Source organism: Typopeltis vanoorti, chromosome 18, assembly GCF_054136105.1.
Source record: "Typopeltis vanoorti isolate ZY-2024b chromosome 18, IOZ_Tvanoo_1.0, whole genome shotgun sequence".
NCBI lineage: Eukaryota > Metazoa > Arthropoda > Arachnida > Uropygi > Thelyphonidae > Typopeltis > Typopeltis vanoorti.
The window spans coordinates 17,854,507-17,875,617 of NC_143566.1; the positions used below are offsets into that span (position 1 = coordinate 17,854,507).

At 34.7% G+C, this 21,111-nt stretch overlaps 1 protein-coding gene across 6 annotated transcripts in view; it reads right to left on the reverse strand.

Annotated features, from left to right (window-relative positions):
- The window catches only part of LOC150096516 (polyamine-transporting ATPase 13A3-like), a 751,182-nt gene that overhangs the window by 386,100 nt on the left and 343,971 nt on the right, over positions 1 to 21,111 (reverse strand). For all 6 annotated transcript variants that reach the window (XM_090407885.1, XM_090407886.1, XM_090407887.1 and 3 more), the window contains one exon: positions 4,464 to 4,640. In XM_090407885.1, coding sequence (XP_090264011.1) covers positions 4,464 to 4,640 — 177 coding nt within the window. The remainder of the gene's footprint in view (positions 1 to 4,463; positions 4,641 to 21,111) is intronic.

Consider the following 21,111-nt stretch of genomic DNA (forward strand, 5'->3'; position numbering starts at 1 on the left):
TATTCCGAAAACTTTATTCTAGAGGTACAGAATGGATTTAGAAAAGGATGATCATGTATAGACCCAGCCTTTTGCCTAAAATTAATAATAGAGAAAAGAAGAGAATATAATTTAGAAACACATATTGCATTTATTGACTTTGAAAAAGCATTTGACAAAGTTAAAAGAAACATATTATTTAACATATTAAAAGAAAAACAAATACCAAATAATATCCTAAAGGCTATCACAAGTATATATGAAAATAATCAAATACAAATAAGATTAAATCACGAGCTATCATATACAAGAGAGATAAACCAAGGGGTCCGACAGGAATGTCCCCTCTCAGCAACTCTTTTTAATATCTACTTAAATGAAATAATAATAAAATGGAGTAAAAATTTACATCAAGGAATTAAACTTTCACCTACAGTTAACTTAAACACTCTCCTCTTTGCAGACGACCAAATAATAATTACAAATTCTGAAGATAACTTACAGAAAGCTATTTTAAATCTAAATGAGATATCCAAAGATTATGGTATGATAATATCAATGGAAAAATCAAAAACTATGGCCTTTAAAGGACAAGATCCAGCAAGAACTAAAATAGTAATAGATAACAAGATCTTAGAACAGGTGATTTCGTTTAACTAGCTAGGATGTATGATCACATATGAAAATGTAAAAGATATAAACGTAAAAATTGCAAAATATTTAAAAATAACAGGTGTAATTAACTCTATATTTAAACCAAATCTAGTTCAAAAACAAACCAGGTCTTACCGGTCTTAATGTATGGAAGCGAAATCTGGACAATAAAACAAAAAGACAAACAAAGATTAACAACAGCAGAAATGAAGTTTATGAGAAAAACTGCAAAGTATACCCTATTTGATCACAAAAGGAACGAAGATATTATGAAAGAATTAAACCAAGAACCAGTAATATAGAAAAAATTAAAAAATATAAACATAAATGGATGGAACACGTTCAAAGAATCAAAACAGAAAGATTACCAAAACAAGCCTTAAAGTACAAGCCATTAGGAAAAAGAAAACCAGGACGTCCTTTTAAACGATTCAACGATGACTTCCAAGACCGGAACAGGCCATGCTAGGCCTAAATCCTTGATATGTATGATGATGACTTTTCCAAGTGTGCTGATTTCTTCAATAATGTTAAATCTTGGATTTTGTGCATGATAAACTAACTTAGGCTTGAGTTTAAAGTCACCTTCTGCATTGCCTCCTAACAAAAGCATAAGACTATCTTTAGATACTCTGCATCCTGGTTGAGATGCTTCAGTTTTAGCTAGAAAAGTTTTTGTTGGCATATGCTTCCAAAAGAGACCAGTTTCGTTGACGTTGAATATTTGCCAATCATCATACTCACCCTCCTGAATTATTCTTTGCAATTTTTCAGGAAACTTGGCTGCAGAATCTTTATCAGCACTAGCAGATTCCCCAATTATTCTTAGGTTATGCAGTCCAGCTCAATTTTTAAAATGGTAAAACCCTGCTTAATATGCACTAAAGCTTTCAATTTCCTCTTGAAATTTGGTCATTTTCAATGATAAAAATATTGAGAACTTTTGCCTAAATGTTCCCTGTACTAAGCGGTATTCTTTTTTTGGTTACAATTCTCAATCCAGAGTGACAAGACACTCCATCTTGATCATTAAATGGCTTCTATTTCAGTGCTAGAAAGTTTCAGGAGCGGTTAGTGTGGTTAGTAGGGGTGTGAGGATTACATTTTTTTGCTCGGACAGCAGTGAATGAATATAATCAGTTGCCAGTATCAGTTGTGAGCATTTTGTCTGGTAATAGGTTCAAGGAGAGGTATGATAAATTGTGTGGATAGTTTGGGTCTCCCACAATGAGTCTTTGGACTCCATTGAGATGCCTGTACAACAATAACTCACCACAAGCAATGAGAAAAATCTAGAACTCACATTCTTTTCTTTGTTCTATGTATTCTTTGCTCTTATTTAATATAGTCCAAATTGTAGACTGTATTACTAGCGCCATTTTCATGTCTCTTAATGACTTCCAACTTTTCCACTAGATGCAGACTGGCGACAAAAAATTTTGCATAACATAAAAAAATTGCATTAACTGATTAATCACTCGCTTAAAGCAGGAAATCGTATCATTTCACTCAATCATGCTAACTGATTCTCATGCAAATCAAATTCACATTAAGTGAGGTTTTCCTGTATATGGAGGAGCAGAATCCAAGAGAAAGCATTTGACTAGTGGTGTGTTGCAAGGTTCTGTGCTAGGACCACTACTGTTTAATTAGTACATAAAGGAAATATTCACTTGTTTGCTGATGATGAAAAATTAGATAGAGTAATAATTAATCAAGGCAATGTGGAGAGTATGCAGGAGGACTTGAATAGACTGTCAGTATGGACAAAAGATAATGGATTTAATGCATTTTGGGATAAAGTGATTATAAGCTGTTACCACACATGGAAATGTACTCCATGAAATAGATTACTCTAGGGAATTAGGGCTGGTGGTAGACAGAGAGTTTAAGTTTATTGGGCATATTGCTAAGGCTGCTCATGAGGTTACTTGGCTATTGAAGAACATATGAACAAGTAGAGGTAAGGAAGTTGTCATTCCTCTTTATAAGGCCTTGATGTGTCCACATCTGGATTACCGTGCTCAGGTCTCGTTTCCTGGGTTTCTTGGTGACAAGGAAGTGGTGAAGAGGATTCAGAAGTGAGTGACCAAGATGAGGAGTGGTTTGTTGAATGTTCCCTATGAGCATAGATTGAGGGTGTGTGGATTGCAGAAGTTTGTTGATAGGTGAAAAAGAGGGGATATGATAGAAACATTTAAGTTAATTAAAGGATTTTTATGATGCAGGGAAAAGGTTTTGGAACTTGGCTAGAAAGTGCAGAACAAGAATTCATCCCTGAAAGTTGAGTCAAAGTGTGGTTAGTAGGGGTGTGAGGATTACATTTTTTTGCTTGGACAGCAGTAAATGAATATAATGAGTTGCCAGCATCAGTTGTGAGTATTTTGTCTGTTAATAGGTTCAAGGAGAGGTATGATAAATTGTGTGGAGAGTTTGGATCTCCCACAATGAGTCTTTGGACTCCATTGAGATGCCTGTACAACAATAACTCACCACAAGCAATGAGAAAAATCTAGAACTCACATTCTTGCTGACCATTATACTATCCTCGCTACCACATACTAAAAATCTCTCCTGCATCTATATCATAAAACTCCCCATACTAACCATTTTATGTTTTAATCACATCCTTTCTCCAACTATCAAACTATGGAGCCAGCATCCACTTAATCAAATTTAGTTAATAGTAGATAATGAACAACACAAAGATCTGATATTACCTTGTTTACCCATCTCTACAATTTCTCTTCCATTCCATCCATGGAAAAACCTGGTAATCACAACCAATTACAAAAAAACCAGGGATATAGTCTAATCAACAGCATTCTGATATCAAATACCATATATATTTAGGCTGTTAGCTATATCTGGAGCTTCTCCAGGCTTGAAACCAATTTAACATATCTACCCTGAACCACATCTGGAAAAACAACTAGAATATTTATCATACTAATCTTTATTTTGTTGTATAATAAATTTAGTTTAATCCTTTATCCAAGTGCAAGCAAACAACGTTTGCACCTGAAGTATCTTCAGGACTGAGGCACCTCATGGTAAAGGTGGACTAGGCTCTCATCACTTGTCTTAGTATCTCCCATAATGCAAAGCACATTTCCTCGCAGACATATTGTGTGCTATATGCATTAAGGGAAAGGCCACTACCCAGACCGGTTTTGATCTTTATTGAGGTCTCATCAGTGGGAGCCAGACCAGAGGTGGTGATACTAAAGTGGAAGTAATGGATTAGTCATATTTACCTATATGAGTTGCCAAAAGGTGTCTCACCTTACTCAAATTACTAAATTACTCAAAAAAACTTCCATCTTTCTCTGAATCCAGACTAATTTAATAATAAGGTGAGACACCTTTTGGCAACTCATATAGGTAAATATGACTTCTCCATTACTTCCACCTCTAGTATCCCCACCTCTGGTCTGGCTCCCACTGACAAGACCTCAATAAAAGTCAAAACCGGTTTGGATAGTGGCCCTTCCCTTAATACATAGCATTATACATGTCCGGAAGGAGATGTGCTTTGCATTATGGGAGATACTAAGACAAGTGATGAGAGCCTAGGCCACCTTTACCACGAGTTGCCTCAGTCCTGAAGATACTTCCGGCACAAACTTTGTTTGCTTGCACTTGGATAAAGGATTAAACTAAATTTATTATAGTCTAACTAAGTAGAAAAAACTTCCAACTTTATTCTATTGTTTACATATGCTAAACTAGGATATTTTAAAATCTAAAATTACATAATATTTCATATAGCTACTACACATATTAGTTATACTTTATCAATTAACAGATTATGTATTTTAAAAAACTACCTGTCCTAATGACAACAGCTTTAACTTTTTCATTATCATAATAACGAGTTTGAACAACTTTGGTCCCACAAAACAATGTATGACGAGCATGCTCTTTTGGATGGTATAACTTGTCAGGTAGCCCATAACCACTCTCAAAGATTGGTAATGGTGTCTTAGTAACAGGAACACTTTCTCCTATTAAAAAAGGATTTCTAGTTAAAAAATAAAATGGAACATATTGCAACTTTCTTGAAACGTATGAAACTACACAGAAATATTTAAAAGACATTTCACATCAAACAAGTTTCGCCAAGCAACCGAACTTCATTTTCATGATTTAAAAAATATTTAAATATAATCCTTTCCTTCATGTTTACAAGGTGATCAGAATACATCTTAAAAATTATGGAAACAACTATCGTGTTAAAGTAAAACTTCAGTTTAATATAAACCACTTTTCGACCTTCACATTAAGGTCATCATCATCATCTGGAGCACATACACATATATACAAAGAAACAAGCTGCACTACATCTACATGGTATGCTGAAGTTACATTGATTTGCTCAACAGTCAAAACTACTAGCCTGACCTCTGGTGGGAAAAAAACCTTACTACCTCAAAGGTCAAGTCTGGTCATTGTGTTATTATTATTTTCTTATTAGGTTGCAAAATTAAATTAAGCTAGAGAGCAACATGTTCACACAAAAATATTTTACTCATAAGTATACATATAAATTAAACAAAATAGTATGGATGGTGCCCAAAAAAAAAAAAAAAAAAAAAAAAAGCTGAAAAATAGCTTAGAGTTCTGAAGACGGATTTGCTTGAAAACTTGAAGAATTAAGTGGGCTGAATGTATGCCATTCAAATTCTTCAGATTTTTATGCCATCATTATTGTTAAGATTAGGTTAGTTAATCAATATTTCACAGGCTTCTCTAACTTTCTGTTCCTACGAGATTTTTGTATGATGTAAAGAACAATACTTTCCTAATCAATTTGGTGTAGAGTGTTATCTGAGAGGCCTGCTTCACTAAATTTATTAAATTTAATGTGTCATTTATTTATTTATTTATTTTTTATTTTTATTTTACAGATAGGGATTTGACATCCAGTTTTCCCAATATAAGTAAGTTACAGGTGCAATAGGTATAGTAAACTCCAGGGTGAGCCAATGGGGGGGTCCTTAGAGGACCCCCCATTGGCTCACCTAAAAAAACTAAAAAACATAGTAAAAAAACTATGCTTTTTAGTTTTTATAAGTGGTTTAAAAGTGGAAATAAGAATATAATGGTGTAGAATTCTATCAATTTTTTCATAATCCTCTAATATAAGAGATAGCTATGGTTTTGCTGTAATCTGTATTATTGTTTGATGAAGTGTTATGAAGAATTTCATTAATTATATTTTTGCTATAGCCATTATTTATAAATACGGCCATGGGCTCACCACGATCCTCCTCCCCAATTGCTCACTTTTATATGGAAGCTTTTGAGCAATGTGCTCTAGATTCCTTTAATTTAAAACCTACAGTTTGGCTTAGATACATTGACAATGTTTTTGTTATCTGACCATAAAAACTTATGGTCAGATAACAAAATGTGATAACAGGATGTGTTTAAATTTTGTCGCCAAAAGTTAAACACATCCCTTACCCACCTGAACGAATAACATGAGCACATACAATTTACTATTGAAATTGAAAATCAGAACTCACTTCCTTTCCTGGATAAACTGGTCACCCATCTTCCCTCTCTGGCAGTCTTTCCTTCACTTTATTGCAAGCTTACACGTACTGGCCAATATATATATGCTAACTCATATCACTGCCCTTTGCAAAAACGTGGAATCGTTAACACCCTCAAAAACAGAACTATAACAATTTGCTCTAATGACCAAGCTCTTAAACAAGAATTACAAATTATTAGCAATACATTTATAAATAATGGCTACGGCAAAAATACTATTAATAAAGTTCTTCATAAAACTTCAGAAAAAAGAATACAGATTCCAGTAAAACCATAGCTATCTCATACATTAGAGGATTATCAGAAAAAATTAATAGAATTCTACACCATTATAATTTTAATGCCACTTTTAAACCACCTATAAAACTAAAAAAAAATATTCAACTCTTCTAAGGATCCTCTCCCCCACTGGCTCACCCTGGAGTTTATTTTATCTATTGCACCTGTAACTTACATTACATTGGGGAAAATGGATGTAAAATCCCTATCCATAAAAAACAAACACAAATGACACATTAAATTTAATAATTTTGGTGAAGCAGGCCTCTCAATATCACACTTTTAACACCCTACACCAAATTGACTGAAAAAGTAAAGAAGCTTGTGAAATTTTGATTAACCTACCTAATCTTAACAATAATGGTAGCATAAAAATCCCAAGAATTTCGATGGCATACATTCAGACTACTTAGTTCAAGTTTTCAGCAAATCCTGACTTTCGGATTCTAAGTAATTTTTCAGATTTTATTGGCCACCATCCATACTGGTTTGTTTTAATATATATATATGTATACTTATATGAGTAAAATTTTGTTTGCACATGTTGCTCTCTAGCTTAATTTAATTTTGTAACCTAATAATAACATAATAACAGGACTTGAGCTTTGATGTAGTAAGGTTTTTTTTTCACCAGAGGTCAGGCCAGTAGTTTTAACTGTTGACCAAATCAATGTAACTTCAGCATACCATGTAGATTGCAGTGCAGCTTATTTCTTTGCATATATGTACACTCCAGATGATGACCTAAATGTGAAGGTCGAAACGTCGAGTGATTATTTTGGTTTATATCAAACTGATGTTTTACTCTAACATGTAATTGTTTCCATAATTTTTAAGATGATTGAAATGTAAATATACTATGAATACGATGAGTTATCAAAGTCATGAGAAGTTCTAATAATGCAAATGTTTACAATTTACATGTTTAATAAACAGGCCAATGAATTCTAACTTACCAATAAAACCACATGTTTAGAAATAAAGTATTTTAGCAGTATCTGAAATTTTATCTTATCAATTTTAAGGAAACATAGGCAATAACATAATATGCAGCAGTATAAATAAAGAATAAAAACATGTGACAAAAATGATCACTCAAGGTTGAACAATTTATATATTATTGATTGAATAATTTTTAAATTATTCAACCATAAAAGAAATATGCATATATTAAAAGAATTAGTCATCTTTATACAATTATGTTTATTTCTAGTTAAAGCTGACAGAGAGTACATTTAGTCTGCCTAACAGGGTGTACCCACAAGAAGGTAAAGATTGAACATTATGTCAGAAGCCCAAGTCATTCTCAGCATTCCTTAAAGAATACGTAGAGGTCTCGAATCAGTTATCTGGCTTTGACCCAGAAGCAAGAAAGCCCAAGCATAAGAAAACTGTGGATGATAAGTACAAGTTGCTTTAAGACCAAAGAGATCAAGATTTTCACTTTACAACAAACAGTTGAGAAATCATGGGAATATAACAAGGACCTGTACTTTTATTTTATTTATGTTGTGCCCATACACAAGAGGTTGGCTGATCAACCTATAGTACATTAGTATCGTGTGTGAGTAGTACTGGGTTGGGAAAGGAGGAACTTGTTTGCATTTGATTTAAATGACTAAATTATATTCCTTGTGAAACATAGCAGGGGAGAGACTATTCCACAGTGCAGCAGTTGAAGGATGAAGGAGGAGGAAAAGAAACTTGTACTGTTTGTTTCTAGGTGTACTGTGAAGGGATGTTGAGCAACAGCTGCAAGTGTTCCAACAAGCTTAGTAATGAATGGGGGAATTATTGATGCTATTTCAGATGAACATTTTCCATGGAAATATTTGCAGAACATACATAATGAAGAAACCAAACGTCTGTGTGAAAGTGAAGGAAGTGAGTTGGTAAGAGATGGGTCATTAATAAATCTAACTACTCTCCTCTGTATTGAGTCAAGCATTTTTGAGAGAGCTTTTAGGGGTCACACCCCCATATGTAAGAGCAGTATTCAATAGCTGCATGGATTTGTGATTTGTATAATGTTAACAGCTGTTCAGGGGTGAAGTAATGTCTTGAGTGAAAGAGAAATCATAGTTTTTTTGAAGCTGAGGATGCAATGGTTGTGACCAGGAGAGATTTGATATGAGGGTAATTCCAAGAAGAGAAATCTCAAACTGTCTGGAAATTTGGGTATCAATCAAAAAGAATACCGGGAAAAAATGGTTTTTTTTTTTTTTTATGGGAAATAGGACAGAAATGGGTTTTATTATCATTGAAATTGATGAGGTTATCTGAATCCCATTGGAGGATGGCTTGGAGATTGGAATTGAGGGTGGTGGTGGTGGTGGTAGTTGATGCTCTGTAGGTTGAGGTGAGTTGTGTAGGGTAAGGTTTATCAAATGAAAGTGAGGAGTGTAATGTGTGTCGTCTGCAAAACTGTGTATTGGGTTGGAGGTCAACTGAAGTAGGTCAGTGATATATAGCAGGAAGAGGGTTGGTGGGAGGACAGAACCTTGTGGAATCCCAGCATTAGTTGAATGGTGAGAGGATATGGAACCATCCATAATCACACTCAGTGTGTCCAGACAGAAAGCTGGCAATCCAACTACAGAAATCTTGGGACAGATCAAATGACAGTAGTTTGCTTAGTAAGCCTTTGTGCCAGACCCAGTCAACGGCTTTGGAGATATTAAGTGCAACCACTTGAGATTAGCAAAACTTTTCCATTGCATTTGTCCAGAGATGGGTGAGGTATTTGTGCAGATCTCCTGTTGATCGGCAGAGATGGAATCCATGCTGACAGTCATTTATTAAGCGGCTGTCTTCAGGTAGTGTAGGAGTTGGGAATTGATTTTTTCTATTGCTTTAGACAGGACTGAGGTAAGTGAGATAGGGCAATAGTTGGAGAGCAATGATTTATCACCCTTCTCGGGAATGGGTTGAATATAGGCCAATTTCCAGTTTGTGGGACAGATTTCAGTGGAGTAAGAGAGTATATATAGGCGACATAGGATAGGAGTCAGTTTTGTGCACAGACTTTCAGGACAATTGGGGAATGCCATCAGGAGACTTTTTTGTATCTAATTTGGAGAGTATTTTTCTGATCTCATCCTGGAATGTTGGGTGTCTGGAATGGTTGAGGGACATTTACCATTGTCAGTTATGCATGCATTGAAAGCAAAGTGTGAAGCCAAAAGAGTGGCTTTTTCTGTGGGTGATGATGCAATACAGCCATCTAGGTGTGATAAGGGTGGGAAGAAGTTACAGCCAATTGCTTTGGCAAGAGACCAAAAGGCTTGGCTGTCGCTTGAACAGCCTGCTAGTTTCCTGCTTTCTGCTCTTTGTACTTAAGTTTGATCTGGAAAATCTAAAAAAGTATATGACAAGTGTCCAGAGAAAAGCTATTCAAAATGATGCAATCATATGGAGTAAATGGAACATTATATAAAGCAATTAGTTTATATTTAAGTTATATGTCAGCAATTGGAGTTGAAGGAAATACAGGAAGATGGGTTGATCTTAAATCAGGCATAAGACTAGGGGCAAATTATCTCACTCTTATTCATCATTATCTATTTGAACATTATGAAGGAAAATAGCATTAAGCCTGATAATAGAATCAGAGATATCAAACTCTATGCATATGATTTTGTACTGCTAAACACATCCACTGCAAGCCTTCAGGATTCTCTAATTAAACCGAATAACAAAGTTAATAAATTTAGCATGAAAATCAGCAATAAAAAGACTAAAACTATTAAACAGCCAGGGACATAGAAATCTTCAGCAGTTGCATTCTCAATGAAAAACTTACAGAACAAGTAAAATATTTCAGCTATTTAGGCACAGTTTTTAGTGAAGATGGCAAATTAAATTTGAAAATAAACAGAATAAGCAAAGTAGGTATGGTGGGAGTCAGCTGAATAAATTTATATAGAATAAGAGAGAAATTAGCCAAATTTCTGAGAGTTGGTTAGAAATAAAGCACTTGATCAAAGACTAGAGACCACAGATATGAGGGTTCTGAGAAAAATTAGAGGAGTGAACAGATGGCATATTAAGAATGAAGATAATGGGAAGGAACCTAACGTTAGCATTGAAGAATGTGTGAGTAGAGCTAATCTAAGGTGGTATTAGGTCACTGAATCAGAATAAGAGAGGAAAGGTCAGTAAAATGGTCATTTGATGCCAAGACCCAGAGGAAGACCAAAATGTCAGATATGACAATATTGGAGTCCTGAAAAGTAATAGAATAATCTGCAGGAAAACTCTTGATCGGAGATTAGTAATAATGTCACCTTAATCATATAGTACTATTATAGTAACCCGGATGCTACTATATCAGGAAATTAATGATGACATTTTGTATTGGAGTGATGACTAGCTTTTTTACTCGGAGGGTAGCAAATGGGTGAAACAGACTGACTGCATTGAAAAGGAATCTGAATGCTTTGTGTGAATGATTTTAAGGAAAAGTATGACAGGTAGTGTGTATAATGGTTAGTACATATCCCACATAAAATGTGGAGGTCAGTATTCAGAAATGCTGTATATCTCCACACTATGTGATAAAAACCATGGTTTAATCTACATGAAGTTCGGTCTGCATTCATCAAAAATCAAATGCAGAACATGACAGCAACAACCAGCACTGTTTCAATGCTTGCATATTAGTTAAAACAATGTTTGTTTTTTTTGGACTCTTTGTTTATGCGTATAGTGCTGAAGTCCTGATAACATATGCCATAATTAATTTTTTTCTCATCTTTTTTTTATATAATTCTTGTATGCCTGATGATATAAGTCCTACAAATAAATGAACTTGTTGAGTTATGTTTATTTTCATAAACCTACTGTATGTGTAGAAACATGTAGTCTCAATACCAGAAATTAATGAAAATTATATAAAGCACTGGTATGATATATTGCTGGTTTTGAATACCAATTTTTTCATATTTCCTTCATTAATTTTTAATTCATTGATTATAAATATCAAAATTCTTTTCTCACTGCGAATAGGTGGATGGTATGACATACACACACAACTGTTCTGTGGTAAGTGTGCTACACGTTCTTTTCCAAGTATGCATGACAAAAGGACAACTGTAAATTGAGTGTAGTTCTTACATATAGATCAACCCCTAACATAAGATGTCTAGAAACAGAAATTCCTGAATTTAAATAGAAATTCCTATCAAGAAGTAAGTAATCTATTAATGTTCTTCTTAAAGAGTTGGAAGGTGTATGAATTAAGGACAATGGATGGTATGGGGAAAAAACTATTCCAAAGGATTGTAGTACGTGGAATGAATGAAGAGGAAAAGTTGGTTTGATGAGTCTGGAACTGAAAAGCATATGTTTATCATTTATAAACAGTTGACCAACAACTGTTTATACATGATAACAGAGAAGTGGAGGTCACTTCTGCAGAAAGCAGCATCCATGGAAATAGCTATAGAAAAAAAGACAATGTAGATACAGAACATCTATGGGAAAGCAACTGGAGGAAGTCAATGAGAGAAGGATCATCTATTAAGTGAATAGCTCTCTCCTGGATACAAGATAACATTCAGAGGGAGGTTTTGGGTACAACACTGCAGATGTGAAAAGATTAATCTAAGGTTCAGTGGATTTATAGTGTTAGAAGTTGAGCAGAAGAGATGTTTAGGGGGGGGGGGGGGGAAGAATATTTTGGAAGCTAAGGATGTGATATGCTTAAGCCAAGATAAGCTAGATGTGAAAATCAGCTCCAAAAAAAGAAAACTGATCTTAGTTGGTGAGCAAAGTTATTAAAGTGAGTAGGAGAGTGAGCCATGGTCTTTCTTCTGAGAAATACGGCAGGAGAAATTTTAATGTTTTGGCAACATCAAAATTTCCTTTAGGAACCTTTTAAAGGAACAGTGTGGATAAACACTTCCTTCCATGTTGCTGTTGGCTAGATGCCATATGAATAGGACAGCTTGTAAAGGTGATACATGTTGGAGGTTAATCTATTAGATTAACCTCTAACATGTATCTATTAGAACTGGAGATACCAACTGCACCAGAAGACGACTTATTAGTACCAAGCCAATTTGAGTATTTTTCTAATGTCCTTATGCTGAAAAATCAGAGAAGGCATACTGAGGGCAATATGTAGAATAGGGAGTTTGCTATGGTCATCTAAACAAGAATTGGAAGAGAAGACTAATACCAAAAGGTCTGCTCAATCTTTAAGCGGTATTACTGTTGTTACATCAGGATGAGTGAGAGATGGAGACAACTAAGGCAGAAGTTTTACCCCAAAATCCTAAACTGCCATTTGAGCAGGAGGCAAGGCAAGCTTGGTGCATCTGACTCAATACAGTCAGCATCAGATTTCTTATTTTATCTTCTTATTAGTGTTATTTTTTTTTATGCAGTGACAAATTATAGTGCAATCTGCGTGAAAAGCTGAATTCTTTAATTTGCCACTGTGTACTACATTTTTAGATTAGACTGGGATGATATTTGTTGAAAAACTAAGGCTCTGATAAGCATCAGGGATTCTGAGTGCAATGAAGAAATAAAGAGACCATCCGTGTAAGTATAATTTCAGGTATTTAGATTGAGAGATCAGAAGTAATAATAAGATTATGGAAAAAGAAGCAGAGAAGTCCAAAAAGTCCTCCCAATTTGCACCACTACTTTGATTCATGTGAGAATCAGCCTGGCAACTATAGTTGCGAATTCTCCATATATCTACTAGCTGAACACTGTCAACTGGACATACTTTTAATTGTACATATACTGCTTCTCCACTTCTGAGGTCACCTCCTGTTTTGTCTAATGTGGGACTTTCAATATCGTTCCTCTCTCTCTGAATGCTATCTATCATAGTGAGGAAGGAATATACAGGAATTCTGCAATTCTTGGAAGAACTGCTGTCTGTTCTACTTGAAGATGCAAATATATTTATAAACTTTATCATACACCCTTAATATTTCTAGATATGTCCTTCTGCGCACCTTCAGAAATTATTGAAAGACTGAAGGAGAGAGACAAGAATAAGGACCCTTACCTTAGCCCTTGTTAGGACTTCCAAAGTTTGATGAAGACAGATTCAAGTTGTACCTACTAATGATTTTATATCTTCTTCTGATGTCATCTAGCACTGTTTTCCTTACTCTTCCTCTGGATCGTTTTCCATCAATTTTCCTTCGATGGCACCGCTGATGATTTCCTCTCAGAATATGTCCGATCCAGTTTCCCTTTCTTCTTTTTATCCTCCTTAACAGACTTCTTTCTTCTTCTACTCTTTTTAAGACCTTTTCATTATTTATTTTATCTGCCCATTTGATTTTTTCCATCCTTCTCCAAATCCACATCTCAAAGCTTTCCAAAATCTTAATTTTTGTTTCTTCAATGTCCAAGTTTCAGCTGCATAGAGGGCAACACTCCACACATAACATTTTATTAGTCTTTTCTTTAGGTTTCTGTCCATTTTACTTCTGAATAAATTCCATTTTCTATTAAAGGTATCTCTTCTCATCGCTATTCTTGCTTTTATGTCACTTTTACATCTTCTATCACTGCTAATCACACTTCCTAGATATTTAAATGTCTTTACTTAATTTAATTTTTTCTCCATTTATTCTGATATCCATATTTGCCTCTTTCCTTACTATTTTCATTACCTTTGTTTTTCTTATGTTAATTTTCATTCCATAATTGATACAGGATTTCAGTAATCTGTTCAACAAATGCTGTAGTCCTGTTTCAGTATTTGATAATAATGCCTTGTCATCTGCATATATTATTGCAAATATTTGTCTACCTCCAATCTTGATTCCCTCTTTCGAATTCTCAAGTGTTTATTTTAACATTGCTTCAGAATACATGTTAAACTAAACTGGTGATATAGAACAGCCTTGTCTTACTCCTCATCCAATGATACCTGGTACTGTTGTACCATATGTCTCTCACCATAGCAGTTTGTCCCATATATAGTGAAATAATTAACCTTCTGTCTTTCCAATCTATAGCAATCTTTTCCATTACTTCCACTATCTTATCCCATTTTACAAAGTCAAAAGCTTTTTCCAAATCTATATAACAGATATTAACTTTTTTATTCGCTTCCAGACTTCTTGCACTTACTATTCTTAACAGTCCTTTCTTAAAAGTCTATTCTTAAAAGTAATGCAGTGAACTGCAAGGATTTTAAAACAATAAGTCTCATTTCATCAAAATTGAAATGAGACTTATTGTTCTAAAATACATCAAAAATACTAAAGAGAATTTTAACACAGAGAATTGCATCTAGATTGCATCTCTTGTTCCCCTACCCTTCCTGAAACAATCTAGATGCAATTCTCTGTGTTAGAATTCTCTTTAGTATTTTTGATGTATTTTAGAACAATAAGTCTCATTTCAATTTTGATGAAATGAGACTTATTGTTTTAAAATCCTTGCAGTTCACTGCATTACTTTTCTTTGGTATAGGTATAAATATTAAGGTCATAAAATCTTTTGGAAATTCTCCTTCGTTATAAATTAAATTCATTATTTATGCTATTTTTATATCTACATATCTGTAAAAGTGCATCGACTGGAAAAACAACACTAGTTTCCATATGACTTCGGGTCGTGGAATCCTTCTACATTTAAAAAGGTAATGTAGGATGACATGATTACTGTGGTGTAACTGGTTAAGTCTTTAACCTCTAGATTTTGGAATAATCTGATAAGATCTTCAATTTGTGAATGACTGAATGCATGTGTTGAGTTATGTAAATTTTTTAACGACTTTTTTTTATTTTCATTTTATGAATTACTGATACATATCATGCACCCAAATTGTTAAGGTTTGGAAACTAAACAAATTTGGGAAGCATACATCCTAAGATCTTCAACCCAACAGCCAAGATTACCCAATTCAGCCTCTATTGGGGATGGGGAGAACATTTAGCACTCTAGGCCTGACTTTAGTTGTCCAACCTTATTTGCCCAGTGTTAGTGCCTGCATGTACATATCATTGTTTTTTTGTGATCCCTGATGATGGCAATGTAACATTGCAGAAATATAGAAAAGTATTAATTAAAGTTTTTTATAATTAATATTTCAGTATATGTTATTTCCAGAAAAATAATAGTTATGAGTAACCAGTGCATAAGCCTATCTACCAGAACAGCTTTGCGCAGTTGATGTCTAAGTGGTTGTATGAGCTGCAACTCAAGCATTGTCTCTGTACCCAGGATGATTATGATAATTAGCAAATAGTACAGGAGGCTTCATGTCCATTGTAACACCTTTCTTGAAAACCAGATGGGTTTACCACTTGAAATATTATTTTGTGCTGCTAATTTCACCTGATTTTGAGAATGTCTGGATTCAGATTTCATCACTGCTCTCTATGTATTCAATTGGAAATCTCTCTATTTTTCTTAAATGGCTTTCACTATCACAAGGTTTTACATTCTAACATGAATGTAAAATACAGAACAGTTTCATAACTTATTTTAACAGCATTACAACACCAAACAAACTAAACTATAAAATTGTGTTTGTTTACTTTTACTGGCTTATATTTCAATGATTTCAACCCAGCATCTTCAGAGTTAATTAAGGCCACAGGAGATGGAGGGATAAGAGTGTTTCATAGATTGATTACAAGAATATGGGAGACAGGATCGTGGCCTAGAGACTGAAAGAAGTCAGTTTTCATATCACTACACAAGAAAGGTGATATGAAGGCATGCAAGAATTATAGAACTATTAGTTTGATATCTCATGCAAGCAAAATTTTATTAAAGATCATGCTAAATAGGATTGAGGCCAAAGTTGAGACAGAGATGCCTGAGGAACAAGCAGGTTTTAGGAAAGGTAGGGGCACCAGAGATCAGATCCTTTGCCTTAGACAGATCACAGAAAAATATAAAGAATTCAGACTCCCTCTGGTAATGTGTTTCTTAGACTACTCTAAAGCTTTTGACTGTGTTGAGCATGTGAAACTGTGGGAAGTAATGAAAAGAATGGGTTTTCCTCGACACACTATCAGGTTGATAGCCAGCTTGTATAAGGAGCAAGAAGCCACAGTAAGAACAGGTGTTGGATTGACTGACTGGCTTCAAGTTGGAAAAGGAGTTAGGCAAGGATGTTTACTTTCTCCTCACTTGTTTAGTATATATGCAGAGGACATCATGCGTGAAGCATTGGATGAGCTCCAGATAGGAATTACGATAGGAAGTAGATTGATCAGTAATCTGAGGTACGCTGATGATACAGTACTCCTTTGTAATGACATGGAAGAACTAGGACTAATTCTTGACAAAGTTAACAAGATCAGTAATAACAGAGGACTTCAACTCAATTCTAGCAAGACAAAGATCATGGTTCTCAAAGGAAAAACAAACAGAGAAGCTCTTGAGAAACAAATGTATCTTAATGGAGAAAGAATTGAGGAAGTCAGCAAGTTTGAGTACCTGGGATCCATTATTAATGTGAAGAATTGCTGCACAGAAGATGTCAGAAAAAGGTTAGGAATGGCTAAAACAACAGTCAGAGACCTGTCTGAAATCTGGAAGGATGGATCCATCTCCATGGGAACAAAGTTGAGGATTTTGGATGAAGTTATTTTTCCAACAGCAACTTATAGATGCGAGACTTGGAACCTAAAGAAGTCAGATAAGAAACGGATATCTGCTTTTGAGATGTGGAAGATGTTTTGAGATACAGAAGGCTGTTGAGGATATCATACACTGAAAGGCATACAAATGAATGGGTGTTAGAAAAGATTAGTAGAACTTTAAGGCTCATTAAGGATATTGACAGAAGAAAATTAAAATATTTTGGACACATAGAAAGGATGACTTCTCAGAACAGTAATAGAAGGTAAAGTTCGTGGAAAAAGAGGAAGGGGTAGACCATCAATGAGATGGAGGGATGGCGTGTGTGGAGTGACTGATCTTCAGAGAGTTGAGGCTGCCAGAAGGGCAAACAACAGGACTACATGGCGAGGCCTAGTGTGGAACATCATTGAGCATCGGAGTGACCATATGGCATCTGTAGATGCCCAGTGAACACAGAGAGAGAGAGAGAGAAATCTTCAGAGCAAACAACATGTTACAGTTTATAAGCGATAATGAGTAAGTGTGGAGGGCAAAGTCTGACTGTCACCTCCTCGTGGTGCTCTCTGGATAATCTAATGACAGCAGCAACTGTGTATGGAGCAGCCAACGAAACCGTTGATTTGGGAATGATGTCAGAGTTGAGAAGTGAGCAAATCATTACACCCATTACAAGAAATATTAATATCATCCAATGTAATTTAAATGGAATCGTTACTCCAGCAAGCAAAGAAAAACTAAACTACTAGATGACAAACATGATGCTGATACTATCTGCATCCAGGAAACAAACTTCAACAAATCAACAGACTAAACATTAAAACTATGATATCATACAACAAGATAGGCCTACTGACCAAAATAGAGGAAGGCTTTGACACTAATCCGAAACTTGTCATATAAAGTTGTTGAACTAGACACAGTAGCCGAAGGAACTGTAATACAAGGAATCCAAATATTGGAACCAAGTAAAAGGCCATTAAACATTTTCAATTGTTATCATCCTCCTAACACATCTGGACCAAATCTTTCCAGCCTATCCCATCTCATTGAAGAAAACTCCATTATCTTAGTAGACATGAATAGCAAACACACCTGTTATGGGGTTCTAAGGAAATAAACCCAAGAGGAGAAAACCTGAGTAAATTCTTAGATGAAACAGGACTAATAACTCTCAACAGTGAAGAATTCACTTATCTGTCTCATTCTTATGGTACAAAAGATGCCCCTAGATATTACTGCGGTGCCTCCAGATTTTCACGACAAAGCTATTTTGTCTGTTTTGGAACCAGTAGGATGCGACTATATTCCAATATTAATCAATCTGAAACCAAAAATGACTACATTTTTGGGTTCAGATTCAAAGAAAACGTTTCAGTTATAAGACTAAAAAAACTGTGATACAGAAACAACTGTACACTACCAACAAATGTTACAACTGAGCTACTATGAAAGTAAATCATAATGTGGCCAAAAGAAATCCAACTGTGCATATATAAATTGCATTGCCAGCAATCCTATAACCTCAAATGAGATTAATATAACGTAAATTTCTCAATGTTTGCTTGAATAATCCCATGTTATGAGTGTGTGAGAGAGGGAGGGAAACCACCACTACCATCAGTAAAATAAAATTCAAAATATAAGAAATCAAAAATAAGAATGCAGAAACAAAATTCTGTTGAACACAAATTATAACAGCTGTAAGTTGTCCTGAAGAGGCTGGTTGAAAATTCAGAAAAATATTAATAAGCTCAATAAATTAATTATGTATTTTATTTTGGTGTTGATTATACTGTTAGAGTAAGCCCACCAATTTGAGAACCTTCGACACTTGGATGGGACAAAAACCAAAATTCTACACAGAATTCATTATGAGCAGGAGATAGTGATTTCCCCCCCCCCCCCCCATCAGCAGCAGCTATAAAACATCTTCTAATCGGCTATATGAAGTTACCAGAAATCTGGGAGACAGATTTTAAGATCAAATGAATACTTGTTAATCTCTCTCTTTATCCAATAACAGATGGTGCCTGATAGGATATTAGTTTTTTGTACTGTCTGTTACAATTTTAAACTGTTCCTGCTATTGAAGTAATTGCTGCTGTTTATGTACTGTGACAAATTAAGTAAATAAATATATTATTTATATTAATCTTGTGTTGGGAGTTAAAATGTAGAGAAATCTAAAATAGTCATGAATCAATTTTGAATTAATCGGGCTTTTTTTTTTTTTTTTAATTTTATCAATCCAGACAATGATACTTATCCAAAGCTCATATTCATGAGCTTTGGATAAGTATCATGATGATGATGAAATTCGTATTAATGAGGTTTTATTCGGGTGAAATAGATCAGGTATAACCACAATATAGCAATAAAACATATTTCAGGTTTCTTTCACTATGGCATACTTCATAAGGAATAAAATTATTTCTTCATTTGAAAGCATACTGTAATAAGATATTTTATATTTTTAGTTTGATCACACTAGGTCTATTTCACACAGATAACAGAAGCTGGAGATCTTGTCTTCTTTAAATCGATAGATGAACAGAGTTGTACCTACACATGCTATTATTTAGTACCTGATGTATATCACTAGCTCACCATCATAATAATTATAAGACTGCCATCAAAATATGCCAAAACCTGTTCCAATTAGGAATAACTAGAAAAAATAAAATAATGCTTCTAGTTAAAATTCAAACCATTGATTTCTTTAATGAAGGAATTTAAAGAAAATGCAATTTGATGCTCAGAAATGAATAGTGTATAGGAAGGTACACAGTTTCATTTTCTTCTTGATTTCAGAAAAGTTTATAAATTTGCAACTAGCATAAGGTATTGATATTTAAAAAATTTCCCAATGGTAAATGACACACAGTTGAAAGTCAGATATAAATTACATTCTAAGACTAAAATACATTAAGCTATTCCTGAATAACCAAACTTAAAGGGTATAAATAAATAAATATGTACGTATACATGGGTGGTCTGAAATGTTCTCGGCCTAATAATGAAAAAACCGAATTTATAATTTCAAAACTATTTTTATTTTTCAACATAATCTCCCTTAAGACTAATACATTCATTGCAGCAATGTTCCAGCACCATTATAGTACGTGAGCAAGTGCAGCACTCATCCTGTCCCTGTAGTGGTTCTCAGTAAGATCTGCGAAATACCCCTGTACAGCTGCAATCACCTCTTGATTCAAAGAAAAACGCTGACCAACGAGGAAGAGTTTTAGTTTTTGGAAGAGATAGAAGTCAGAGGGCGCCAAATCTGGGGAATAGGGTGGATGTTCCAACAATTCATTGTGCAGATCCCTTAATTTTCCCATTGCCAATGGGAAAATTGTGGGCAGATGCATTGTCCTGATGAAAGATGATTTTTTCTTCTGCAAACAGGACCTTTTCTCATGAATTTTTTCATCTAGTCTGGTTAAAAGATAAGAATAATATTCCCTGGTTATTGTTTTACCCATTTCAAGATAATTAATAAACAAAATGCCTTTAGCATCCCAAAACACCGATGACATGACCTGTCTTTTTTGGCACTGAACAACTGGCTTCTGTCCACTGTTTTGACTGCTGTTTGGATTCTGGTGTGTAATGGCGAATCTGAGTCTCATCCATAGTAATAAATCAACGCTCAAAATCAGTTTTATTCTTGTCAAAACGCTCTAAGCACTGTTTTCATGTGAGGGCATTTTTGATCTGCTGTTGCAAGATCAAAAACGCCCTCAAGTGCAAGTGCAGCACCCATCTTGCACAAAGCTTTTTTCATTTGTAATTCTTCATGCAAAATATATCGTACCCATTCTTTTGAAATGCCTCTAGTCTCAATAATTTCACGCATTTTGACTCGCCGGTCATCCAATACCATATCATGCACTTAATGATTTCTGGTGTTGTTACACTTTTTGGACGTCCTTCACGTGGTTCATCTTCAAGGCTGGTACAGCCACATTTAAACTCGGCAGCCCATTTCTTAATTGTTGAAAACGAACTTCGAATGAATTTCTTTTGGTTAAACCTTTTAGCAAAGAATTTTATAAC